Source organism: Denticeps clupeoides, chromosome 16 (assembly GCF_900700375.1).
Source record: "Denticeps clupeoides chromosome 16, fDenClu1.1, whole genome shotgun sequence".
Lineage (NCBI taxonomy): Eukaryota > Metazoa > Chordata > Actinopteri > Clupeiformes > Denticipitidae > Denticeps > Denticeps clupeoides.
The window spans coordinates 2,787,184-2,801,079 of NC_041722.1; the positions used below are offsets into that span (position 1 = coordinate 2,787,184).

General features: G+C 40.1%; 1 protein-coding gene across 1 annotated transcript in view; it reads right to left on the minus strand.

The window, feature by feature from the left end:
• Positions 1-606: 606 nt before the first annotated feature.
• The window catches only part of insyn1 (inhibitory synaptic factor 1), a 52,988-nt gene continuing 39,698 nt past the window's right edge, over positions 607-13,896 (minus strand). The window contains exon 3 of the mRNA XM_028957011.1: positions 607-5,120. Coding sequence (XP_028812844.1) covers positions 4,272-5,120 — 849 coding nt within the window. The 3' untranslated portion in view covers positions 607-4,271. The remainder of the gene's footprint in view (positions 5,121-13,896) is intronic.

Consider the following 13,896-nt stretch of genomic DNA (forward strand, 5'->3'; position numbering starts at 1 on the left):
TCAACTGCAAATTGAATGGAAAAAAGAAGACTGAGCATCCACCTGCATATTTTTAATCACGTCATCATGCATGGATTGTGCTAATGCTGAAGTGCAAACCTGTTGTGACTTTTCGCACCGCATCTGCTGCTGCATGCTGCACACACACTCACACCTAGTCACTATCCCCTGAGTACTAGCCCTGAGACCTTCACATGCCACGCCCTCCTGATCACACCTCCATTTAGACCTGACACTCCCTACAGTCTCCAGTCTTGTCATGTTCATGACGAGTATAGTTATTTTCGGCAGCCTGTCTTAATTTTAGTTTTAGTCTGGTCTTTTTAGTTTAGTCTGTCATTTAGGTTTTTATTAGTCTTAGTCACATCTGTATTCTTTTTAGTCTTGTCAAGTCTTAGTCAACTAAAAACCTACATGGAGGACTATTTTAGTCCTCCATGACTGTTTTAGTCTAGTTTTAGTCAAGGAAAAATGTATTTTAGTCTTCAACATGTCTTATTAGTAATGCAATTTAGCTCAGTCAATATTGTACTTAGTAGTATTTAGTAGAATAGAGAAAAACACACATTTATTTTAGTCACTTACTACTTACTACCATTGTGTCCCTGAGCAAGACACTTAACCCTAAGTTGCTCCAGGGGGGACTGTCCCTGCAACTACTGATTGTAAGTCGCTCTGGATAAGGGCGTCTGATAAATGCTGTAAATGTAAATGTAAATGTAGTCAAACCCATTCAGTGTTGCCAGTGTTAGCTACAGGCTTTAATCACGCATTCTTTCTTTCTTCCTTTCATTTCAGTAAGTCTGATGGCGATGTAACATATATATTTATTTTTGATTGGCTGCAAAGCCATGTGAGACGACTGCGAATAAACAAGCCAAGTATGTCTGTGCCATCAGATGAGAGATCTTTAAACAGAGATCTTTACCTTGTCATGCTAACCACAAAACATAAAATAAAATGAAGGGGTAAAATTATTGTACATTATGAGATTTTGGGATTTAATGATCGTACATCAAACAGAGGGTGAAATTAAGATACAAAAATGATAATACTCTACATCCACTCCAGTGGCCGTGTTTCTCCTTAAGTTTCTCCCTGTAAAGACTAGGGCAAATTACAGCCCCTTTCAGACCAAAGGAAAGAAAAAACAGAGAGCGTAACCTGAGTGAATGTGGAATGAGTGAATAGAAAGAGTGTATGGCATAAAACTTTTTTACAATGAGCATCTAAATGAACTCATCTCTGATCAGAGGGTCAAGGGGGGGAGATGCAATGCTGACCCTCTCTGCAGAATGACAACCTACAACATCCATTGACTAAGGCCTCAACCTGTGGCGTGGGCTTACTGCAGATAAAGATGGCATCCCATTGCCAACTTAGCAGAAGAGAATCAAAAAAAGATTTAAGAATTGAGGAAGTAATGTCATCTGTGTGATTGAACTGGAGACACAGGAAACAGAAATACTGCATAACAATACTGTGATTAAACGAGAGTAAATAACGTCTCGTCTCAAAATGTCTTAAGAGACATTTTAGTATAGCTTTTATTTTACAAAACCACATTTAGTCTCGTTTTTATTTGTCAACAGAATTACATAATATATTTCATTATAGTCACGTGATCAGCATTTATGTGTTGATGATGATATTTAATCACAAATTTTGTTGACGAACAGAACATTAATGTCATTTAACATTACGTTTACGGGCATCGTTCAGTTTTTTTCTTTCTTTTGTATGAAATAAAGTGTATGTTGAACCTTGGTCTTCCTTTTCACCTCATTCTATGTGGCATCACACCTGTTCACTGAATGGATGTGAAAAGGCTGTAAAAGTTTAATACAATTAATAAATTATAGTTTGTATAAAATCCATGTTAATGTGCAAAATATGTTATGAACATTGAATTTATATAACCCTATATAGAGTCATTATTTTTATTATTAATATTACTCAGTCTTGCTCTCATATTCATTAACAGCTTTAACCACTGTAAGGTTGTTATTCTATTCTTTTTATAGCTGGAAGAGTAAAGAAGGCTCAACATATAGGTGGTCTTCTTTTATCTGTTTAGGGTGTATTCTAATTCCTGTGTCATTTTAGAAAGAACTAAAAAGAAGGGACACTGTCACAAAGTAATAATCTTAAAGAGCACAATGTATGATGGATTGATCGGAAGAAAATGCTCGCAAATCCAATATGTCTTCGTATACACGTCACATGGTTTGACTGGGTGTATTAGATTTGTATTGGATTTGAAACCACTTATTGCATGATTTTTTTAATCCAGTCAACATGAGATCAGATCAGAGTGAGATGTGATTAGATGGGCCTGAATAAAAATCAAATTTGGGTCACTTTAAACTGCCACCATGAGTGTAGCTAAAAAGCGATCTTTCTGGGGAAGGTGATTTTTTTTCTCTGCAACTTTGCCCTTCATCACAGCCCTCGTTCTGTCTAATGTATCATTTCTCTCCCACCTACACCCACTCAAAAGTTCTTGTTTATCTCCTCCACCTTCCTCACCATCTTTCTTTGTCTTGTTCTCTATTTTCCTCAGAGTAAATGCCAGCTGGTCTGACAATACAGATATAGTTATAAATAAATAAATTTTTCATTTATCTGAGGGATTGTTGTGAAGGGTCTCTCTCGCTCTCTCTCTCATGCTCTTGCTCTCTCTGTGGGCTTTCTTAGCTCCTATTGATCTGCACTATTGGTGTCACTCTCAAAAACCGGTGTGGAGCCAGAGCCCTGCTGGGCTGCATAACCTTTTACATCCTGGCCTTTATTCACCACCATTCAAGTTTTCACCTCTGTCTACCTTGGCCTCCTCCTGGAGAGCAATACCCATGGAGGAAAACATCACTGAGTCCGTGACCTGGCCATTCAAGGGCACCACCTTTCATTTCTTCCCTCGTCACCTCGTTGTTTTCAGGAGCAGACAAAAGGGGAAGAGATTTTTTTTAATTGCTTTATAATTAAAAAATAATAAATCAGGTTAAACAGTGATGTTCATGTCTGTCAGTCATTTCTAAAGATGTTATAAAGGGTGCAAAAAAAGAGGCTCTTCTTTCACAAAGAAACACTCATCTGCGACTGCTAATTATCCCTTGGCATATGCTTGACAGCATGGATACATAGATAAAAAATACAGAGTATGCAACAGTTTTTTTTTTTTTTTTTAAATCACATTAAGAAAAACCGTACTCTGCTATATAGTATGCATACCACTGTATATTGTGCCATAAACACCTCTTCATGATTTCCACAACCAGCACATCGGCCGTATTTTCCCAGCACTCTGTAAGACGTAGCATTTGGGGAGTGTTCACTAGTGTCACATTTACTAGTTCACCCATCAGAATACTTGCATTGCTGTAAAGTGGTGATAACCTACATGTTTGGTAGTGTACATGCCCTGTGTGTCCCAAGATGCCTATAACGGATAACATTTGTAATGTCCACTGATATGCACAGTATAGAACAGGTGAAGAAGTTATAGAAAGGGAAGTGATCATCTTTGTTAAACACTGAAGCACAGAACGTCCATTTAACCCATTGGCCTTGGTGAGCAGTGGGCATCCATGAAAGGTGCCTGTGGAACAGTGCGTGGGGATGGCACCTTGCCTCAGTGGCAACATGGCAGTTCAATACTTGAACTCGCAACCTTCTGATTACGGGTCTGCTTCCTTACCCAATAGGTCACCCCTAACCCCCAAAAAGAAGTGGTGGAAAACAGGACGCTGCGTGATACCCAGATGTGTGACGTATTGATATTGAAGGAGGCTCCTCCCTGTTTAAACTTTGCTAGTAAATCCACATTCAAGATTACCATCAGATGATTTACCTGTTTCGGTAAATCTAGAAAGCATAAATGTTGTGACGTTAGAGAACACTCCCCATATATAGAACTGGGAAAATATGACCCTTCACATCCAGCTGTAGCCGATAAATAATGCAAATTTGCAAAAAAGTTAGGAGTTAATATTTAGCACAGTTCAAATGGGACCGCCCATTCACTTCTATCGCTGCCATATCACTTCTATCGATCCATGTCGTCAGCTCCCCACCCTCCACCCCCACATTTTTTTTTTACCTATAAATCCCTGAGCCTAAGAATGACTTTAGGTAGTCAAGAGATTTTTTTCCATATATCATTTATTTATATTAGTAATTAATTTATGTGTATTAATCTATTGTCTATGTATTTAAATAAGTTTACAGTCTTTTGTATTAGTTTTTTTTTTTTGAAGATAAATGTTCTTCTCTCAGTGGTCCTTGGTTTTCTGTTTGGCGGGGACATAGGGCAGTACGGTTTGGGTGCTCTTGTCTGAAACCGTCTGTGTGCTGCTGTTGCGGAGTAATTTTTTTCGGCAGCTCGGGTTGAGGAGACCCTTCCTGCCCGGCGTCAGTGTGCGTGTCCCTGCTGAGACCCTGCCGAGAGAGGACACCGCCATGGGGTCCAGACAGTTATGGAGGATGGAGTGGTCTGAAGGTGAGGAGAGAGGAGGGACTGGGGAGCTTGCCAGAGGGCTGGGCTCACTGTCTGTGTCAGGCGTGCCACAGTCACGCCTATCATCCTCGTCTTCCTCCTCCTCCGGCTCATCCTCTTCCTCATCTTCATCATCATCGCAACAGAGGGCGTGGTACAGGACCTTGTCGCTGAAGCGTACCCTCTCACGAGTGCCAGAGGTTCGGGAGGTCTTCTGACTGTGCGTGGAGCTGGAAGCTTCCTCACTGGAGGAGTCTGGTGTGACAATGATAGGTCCATTGGGGATGGGTAGACCCCCATTCATCTGTGAGTAGGCTGTGGCGGTACTGGGGGGTCCTCGGTCCCGGTCCCCATTGCCAGAGTGAGACCCTGTTTTCCTGCGGGTAGTCGCCGCTGCCGCCGCCGCTCCCGCTCCTGCTGATGCGGAGGAGGAAGAGGAGGCCTCCAGGAAGCTGCAGAGGTCCCAGCTGTCTGAGAGTATGTCCTGGCTGAGAAAGTCCAGCCTGAAGGCCTCCCCCAGGCCCCGGTCACTGCTGGATGTGCTGCTTGCTGTGGCCACCGTCCAGTCATCCGGCTCCTGGTCGAAGTCAAAGTCTGACGTCAGCTTGTCTATTTGACCGACCACCTTTAAACGAGAGAAGGGAAAAAGAGGCAAGGATGAGTGATTTTCTTCAGGACACGTAATGAGCTGTGCAGCAGTGACATTACTCCCAAACGAGGAGTGTCCTATTAAGGGGACTTGTCTTGTTAAAAACACCATCTCGTGAAACTCATCTCGAACATGATGGCTGAGTGTTTACAACTTACATCAAAAACATAATTACACTGGAAGCCCCATTGATTTTGCTGATTTGCCAAATAAGTGTTTAAAATGCAAGCCTCAAACACTTGACATTTCAGCTCCATATTCAAGGCACCAGATTTAAAATACATAAATAATATAGAAACACAAATTGTGATGTTATTAGTATCATAGGGAAATCTTCTGTTAGCACGAGGCATGAAAATTATAATTCATTCTTCTGCTATGATGACTTTAAAGTCATCATAGCGAGGACATGAGAAGGAAAGGGTAATGATTTCAGCCTTTCAGTGATTACATGGGTTCCACAGGTGAGTTCTGTTCCATACTTAAAAAAAAAAAAAAAAAGACTATTCATAGGGGAGAGTGGTTTTAAAATTCAGGATCATGACAAAGACCACATGAACCCAAAACGAATGATCAAAACAGATGCGGACTGGATAGGAATCGAAAAGCAATAAAGAAGTGCAGTCTGGGGATTTAGCTTACTCTGTCTTAGTTACTGTTAACTAGAGAGCTTATCATTTTCATGTTTGACTCTAAAAACCCAAAAGAAGTACTTCAGTCTTATTTGTTCTTGTCTTAGTAGAATTAAAAGAAACGCACATGAGCAACAGTCCTCTGGCTGAGCAAAGGCACTGCACGTGTTAGATATGACTGTGCCATGTAGCTGAACGGATTCTTGACAGCCACACCTCCTGCAGCTCAGACTGGCGCTCTGATGCAGGCCTATATACAGCTTTTGTCTCAGGTCTCAGGTTCACGGTGGTGGAGTCACTGGTTTTCTTGTGGTTGCACACTTAATCAGAGTGTGCTAATCCACTCACCCGAGGCAAAGGTGGAAAGTTCAGTCTCAAAAGTAGAATTACCCCTTGCTGTTTTATTCCCACCAACCAGAGCTGCTAATTACACTCAGTGTCTCAAACAGGAGGTTTAGCTGATTAGTGAGGGTGGGAAAGAAAATCTAAAGCTGAATTTAAGCAGTATATTTTTCAAATAAAAGGAGACATTTTGTGTATATATTTAGTGTACATTTTACAGTTCCTAAAGTGAAGCAGTTGTATAAAAATGTCAATGTCACTCATTTCTAAACTGACACTATTCTTTTTCTCACTCACTCACTTTCCCTGGCCCTGCTCAGGGTCAAAGCTGCCGAAGCACATCACTGGGTGCAGGACGGAGACTTACCCAGGGCTGGACACCAGCCCACTGCAGGGTGCACACAAACACACACTCGCATGTATGGCCAATTTAGAGGCAGCAATTCACCTAGAATAAATCCAGGAAACTGGAGAACCAATATGGGGAGGATTCGCCTACGAGGTGTGAGGCCACTTTACTAATAGTTTTATTAAGAGCAGTTCTTTGCACTCATGTATCCACATGATGTCAGCAGATATGACGCACACAAGTCAAATATAGCTCCCTAAAAGCCAACCGTGGCCTTCGGTTTACTGTAGCCTGGGGTAAAAAAAAATCTATAGACCTTGTACACATGACGACATGGCAATTATTTTTTCACAACACGTTCACAAAATACCAACAACATTTGCAAGTGATCATTGATCATTTGTGATGTATATCAATAATCATCTGTTCATTTATTTGTATGATTAAAGGAAATAGAAATGGTGTGTGTCAAAAATGACAGAAAAGAAAAGGCTGCTGGGTTAATCGGCTTGGGATCAATATATTTTAATTTACAAATTAAACCAGGATGACCAGGTGGAGTGTTCAGTCGCCACCAATGAGAACATTGCAGTGATATGTAAACCTCTCTTAAATGATGTACAGGCTTAAAACTCAGGGGGGCTAATGCGGGATGAATGGCAAGCCCACAGGGGATGAGAGAGCTTTGTTTAGTTGATTACTCATCCCCAAAGTAGAAAAAAGGATTTAATTTAATCAATGTGTTTGAAAAGTCTTGCTTGTCAGAGCCATTTCACAAGTCCCCGTCAACCGTGACATTCACGTCATTTTCATTTCCTTTTTAATATTTGTTTATTCATTGAAGATGTGAAGATGTGCATGTAGACGTGACAGTGGCCGCAATTGGCCAGTATGCTGTTTTGTCTATAAATACTGACGCCCTGTTCAGTTGCATGTGGTTCATGCGTGAGGCCATTTTGAGTTTTTTTTTTTTTTCACAGCTCAGTGGTATATTGGTGATTTTGCTGTGAACAAGGAAGCCTACCCACACATTAACAACAGGATTCAAATGAGCCTGCTGAGCCGTGTGCCTGCCCAGTTGCGGCGTCTTCCACTCCCAGTGCTAGGAGCAATTTAAGACAGATAACCGTCTGGGCTCCGAGGGCCCGCAAAATCTCTTCTAGGTCACAGATGGACTCGATGCAGCAACAATGAACAGTAATCCCTGTGCCTTTTTCTTCGCAGAAGAAAATGTGTGTTGAGTTGGCTATGGAGTGAATTATTGGGTAAACAGATTGCTTAACAGCAAAGGATGAATGAACACATCAGGCGCAAGTCATTAGCAAAGGGACACACTGTGTTTTAAATGGTGAGAGCACAATAAGGAGCCGCTACAGTAATTACAGCCTATGGAAGGAAATCACATGCCTTTGTCGAGCTTGGTGGCTCACGAAGGCATAGCGTGCATTCAGATGCACTCCTCCCCTCCCCATCACACGCTGTTTCCTCGGCACCTCAAATTACATGTGACCAGACCTGCTGTCGGATGAATGCTGCAGATGCTAATGATCTGATCTATTCAAATCGACTCTGCCAGTTGGTTATTTTTAGTAATGCTGGTACTTAAATACTGTTACTCTCTCGCGCTCTCGTTTTAAGATAATTATATGTGTGTCTGTTAAATGACTGAACAATAAAAGAGAGGGGGCTTTGTTTTTTTGGGGGATTTCAGAAAGAATTCACTGGCATTTACAGAGCGTATCAAAGCACAACTCTGTGCCAAAATGCACTGGAATGCGTCATATTAAACCAGCAGCATGGAAGTAGTGAATTTGTAAAGAATGAAATCCAAATGTGAAATGATGTTTGTCAATTTTTGTATTTGTAAATCCCTATACAGTACATACATTTATCTCTATACAGAGCTGAGGGATGAGATTTGTGCTACGCTGCAAGTACATAAAAAAGCATTCATCTTACTATCTCTGACAGCAAATGCTTCTAATTGTCAAGAGCTTGAAGGTGCCTCCAGTCCTTATGAAAATGCCAGAAGGCATTGAACGAATGCAAGACATGGCTACTGCTCCAAAACTCCAACACCAGCGACTGAGTGGTGTAATTGTGGGTCAAGAAATAAGGGGTTGCAGACTTCAGGTTAGGCGAAAGTGTTAGTTAATGCGGACATGTTTTTTGAAACATTAAAGCAATTATTTGTAATGGGATGAGCATGATTTAAAAACTAAAAACATGAATAACTTGCCGAGCCAGTGTTACCTACAGTATCTAGAATGTAAAGAGGGATAATTAGGTTATCCGTATCCACTTCTTCCCTGTGTGTGTGATTATGCACTTCTGATGTATAAAGTGTGCTTCAGGAGAATGCAGTTCACTGTTGATGTTCACGGTCACACTGGGATGAAGGTTTACAAACCAGTTATGCAAATCCAGGGGCTGCACCTCAGAAACAGGTTCTGTGCTTTTTACCTTAGCTTAAACTGTAAACACCCATGATCATGATCACGAGGGCTTAACCATTCCTGGTACAAACATTTGTTCTGGTATTTTGTTGAGTCTGGAGGATCCGTAAATTGGCCTGCGCAGCGGCCGTGTGGTGTTGAGTTGCCTGCCTGCTCTCACGACCCCATCGGGGTTTAAGCAGATGCTCGCTAAAGGTAATCTCTGCTTTCCTATGCAGTGATGGTCTTTGAATAGCAAGCATTCCCGCTGTCTTTATAGCAAATGATCAGCAACACTTGCTGAGGTTAGGCGAGTATGAACATGCCATTAAAAATCTTTAAATTATTCTGTCAGAATTCATTCCATCTTTTCAAATTAAGAATGAAGGCACAGAGAATCAGGGCAAAACAATTCATTGCTTTATTTTACATTCTATTATGCATGCACTATTAATATCACAAGAACTGAGATAGGTACACTTTCCTTATGCTTTAAAATAATGGTTGGGTTCACAGCCCATGCATTGCTGGCTTATTGAAAGTATTTACCTATGAAATCATTTAATAATGTTCTGTCACTTCCAAAATATTATTCAATTTGGTACATAGTAGCCTCTATTCTTAGCATGTGATATGAACTCTAATCAGTACAACAATAGTCAGTCATACAGTGTGTGTGTGTGTGTGTGTGTGTGTAATCACACTACCATTTACAATGTCAGTAACTGCATTTTTCATTACAACCAGAGTTAACAAAAGCCACCATCCCCGCAGCTAATAATATTAGTCTTTATCAGGCTATTAATGCAGTTCATTCATCTTTTGCTGCAGGTTCCAGTCATTTCTTTCCATTCCATGGATCATTGTCATGTCAAATTATCCTCACCAGTCACTGATTTTGGAAGTGCTCTGCAAAAGGAGACAACGTTTGAGTGTTTTTATCTGAAAAAGTTAATTAAATAAATTAATTGATTTTATGCTAATTAAACTTTTATGATTTTAGGAGGTGAGCAGAGTGCTGTAATCACCCGAACGATTATGTGAATGAGAGTAAAAAAGTATGCAGACAAAAAAAAAAGATAATAGCTGTCAAATGTCATATTTTTAACTGAAATTGTGACAGTTGTTTTGTGGTTTTATATTTTTGCCATCCTTACACCCAATAATTTAAAAATAATTACTGAATGGTGAGAAGTCAACCACCTCCACCACCATTTTCTTAGATGTGAGGAGGTGTCAGATGTTAATCTTTTAAAGATGTGCTAGACATTTTTGTCTTTCAGTAAAGTAAATGTCACACATTACTAGCCATTTCACAAAAACTCATTTAACACGGTGGTTCATATTTACAAGAGATTATTTCCTTGTATTAACAAAAGTTCATTTGGCTGAAAATCAGTCCCGTAGGTGACGGCCCTAATGTTAACTTCTTATCTGTATCTGAATCATCAGTGGATTACTGAGTTTTCTATTCTAAATAAAGGAGCTGAATGTCTTAAGAGTTGTTTCAGCTGGGAGTGAGGGCCTTATTTTACTCATTTAGAAAGCTAATGATCTCAAAATTCATGGCAATTTACCCTTGATCAGCACCATTTTTTGAGAACATGTAGCCTTATTTGTGGCGTTAATTGTTCAACTTCTCCATTACCCACAGCGCTAGAGGAATCAAAACATGCTTTTGTCTCAATATATCAAGACTTTCCAAAACTTTCCCATCTTAATTATGTAGAATATTGCCTCTGGTCATTATAGGGTTATTAAAATCCATCTTAACACCATTTTATTCATTAAATGTCAGGATTAGTCTGTTGGTTGCACCTCTGCTGGACTCATATTGGCAGGGAGCACAATAACCAGCTAGGCTTTACGTGCCAACACAGATGCTTTCCAAACCCATTTACCTCATGCAGGCTTTATATGTTACTGCTCTTTATTCATACACCTTTACAAATCAGCAGAGCAATTGAACAGTGGTTTAAGAACCTAACATTATAAATTAGATGTTGGAGATCTGTCTGTCAGCTTATCCACTGATCAGTGTAAATAACAGCTTTATTCAATGAATTTTCTCCTTATACACAGTAGCATGTTGCAATATGTGTCCATGCATACTGACATTAATTATGTGGAACAAAAACTATGTAGATATAACTTTAGAGGCCTCAGCCTCATTTTGTCTGTATCAGTCTATATGGACCCTTTGTCCTCCTTGTTACTTTCCTTGAGAACAATATCAATCATCTTTCTATTATCCTCCCCCAGTTTAGGGGAAATTACAGGTCTGTGTCGAACCGCTGATGTATCCGAGAAAAATCTGTGAACCGCAGCCCGATGCACACCTCATCAAAATAATAACTGCGTCCATCGCAGCCTTGAAAATGTGGGCCGGGAATGCAAACAGAGTTTAGAAAGTTCCACAAAAGCTTCCTCCCTCCCATACGTCTGCAGTGACAGCTTCACATTGGGTGACTGAATGGCAGCACTCAGCTACCTCAGTAATTATGAGGGACACTGTGTGTGGAAGATTCTCTTTCACTGGCACTGATAAAGGTATATATGACAAAGAGAAGTAAGTTAATATATTAAATATATAAGGTAAGGCAATGATGTACATATTAACAAACAATACAAATGGTCGAATGTAAATAGAAGTAGAGAGATGCATAAAGTGAACAATATGAATTGCACTTTTGAATTGGTATTGGCATTTCACCTCCATTGAATCTGGGGTTTACAAACTGTCATATTAATAAATACATAAGTACTTATTGCATTTGCAGCATGCACAATGTGAGACGGTCATCCAAAAATTCTGGCAGTGCAATCAAATTATCACAGACTCTCACTGTTCGTGAGACAGTGAACCTCCCTCACAATGTACAACATACAACCCCTGCTTAGAAACCACCACCCCAGATATCTTTAGTCTGGGATGACCCAGAAACCTACAATCGTACAAAACAAGTGCATGAGGAGAAAGAACCATCTTATCTTTCATTGTTTTGTCCCGAAGACAGACATTTTAATTGGTTTCTAGATACATTGTTTTTAAGATAGGAAAAGCTCCATTGTTGCCAGCAGGCTTCCTGTCTGGTTCCTGATCAGCCACCGCTGATACCTTTGCTGTATATGAGGGCTGTAGGGTAAGTCGACCCATTTGTTCAACAATGAGTGCAGAAGAGTCTGTGACTCAACCAGAATAAATATCTTAAAATCTGCTGCTGAAGCTGATTTTGAGTTTAGAGATTTTAAATATCCATAAAGAGGGGTTTTTTTTTAAAGAGAAGATGGAAGGAGAATAAACATGTAAAATTACTTGATGCTGTGCATAGTGAATTTGATTTAGATCAAGCAGACCTGATGGTTTCAATGTGTCTTGTGGTCCTGCCTGGAGGATAAATCAGGCCTCACTCTGAGCATTTGTGAGTAATTACCCTGTCATAAGCCTGAGTGTAAGTCTGGTCATTCTTTAGACATCATCTCCTATTTTGTCTGCCTTTTAGAAAACAAAACTTTTCTTAGAGCAAAGTCCTCAGATGAATGCATGAGCAGCATTTTCTGGAGATTGCACAGGATCCTTCTGACTTCTGGATAGTCAACAGACCACAATCAACCTATTAGCATGCAGGAAAAAAAGCTGAATCTTGAGTGGTTTCATTCCTTTGTTAAATACCAGCAAAGCATGCCTTATAAAATATAATATAAATACAGTGGGTACGGAAAGTGACATTTGTGATATTGTGATATTTCATTGTGATATTTCAGGTTTTCTGTCGCCAATTCTGTGTTTTTCTGTCGATATGGGGTGCTGTATGTACATTAATGAGGGAAAAAAATGACTTAAATGATTTAAGCAAATGGCTGCAATATATCAAAGAGTGAAAGAATTAAGGTTGGGGGGGGGATTACTTCCCACTTTTAGGGGACTTTAGGGGTCTAATGCTAAATCTCTAGGTAGGTCATATAGATATGTTGATTTGAATGGGAAACATGGTCCCTTCTGGAAACAAGTCCAGAGAGAAATTATGACTTTAACAACAAGGAGGACTGAGTTTGCAAAGCAAGCTGCCGGAATAAGAAGAACAAAGATGAATGCACAAATCCTGCACTAAATCCTCTCAGTTCAGAAGTCCATCCAAGTCCATTACATCCAAGCCTGGCTCAGACTCACAATGTTGTGTGATTGTGTGCATATGTGAGTGTTACTTTATTCCTCAGATGCTTTGACATACACTAGAGGTCCACAAAACTGTCTAGAGGTCCAAAAAACTTTTTACAGTTCTGCTACTACCACTATCCCTGATGATCATCATGTCCTCAGCATAGAATAAATAGAACTTCAAATACTCCAGGCTAGTGTGTATTGTATTATTCATAATTATCTCAGAAAATATTTTATCTAGATCTGATTTATATATTTATGGATTTATGGAGTTACTAATGCTTACTAATGCATTACAAACTGTCACAGGCACCATTATCCAAGTTCCCAGTAAAAGTATTATCATCAATTTATTGAATTCTGCACTAGTCACCCTGGACACTATTCAACTTTTTATTCTTAGTCAGTGTGTTTGTCTCTTTAACCTACTGTCAAAATAGAGGCTGAAAGATGAGATGAGGGAGAGAAAGGTGGATGCAGCGAGTGGGAGAGCAGGAGGTAAAGTGTAAGGGCAATGTGCACTTTTGTTCAGTACGGGGCATCAGATCGATACGCTGCCGGCATTTCAGGCTTCCTTTTGTAGCCATGGCCTGCAGGGCTGTTTTAATGGGAGAGCTGTCCCGTTTACTTTTATTGTGCGAACCCAATATATCATTACGTGGCAAACGTGGTCCACTCCTCCATACCAAACGGAAAATATTGAGGCCTGGAGACGAAGGAAAAAATTATGCAATTTGTGCCCCACTCTTAAGGAGCGAGTTGTGTATCTTAAGTCAAAATCCATTTTGATTGTGGCTGCTTTTTTCCCCCCCCTTTCTAACTGTCCAAGTAA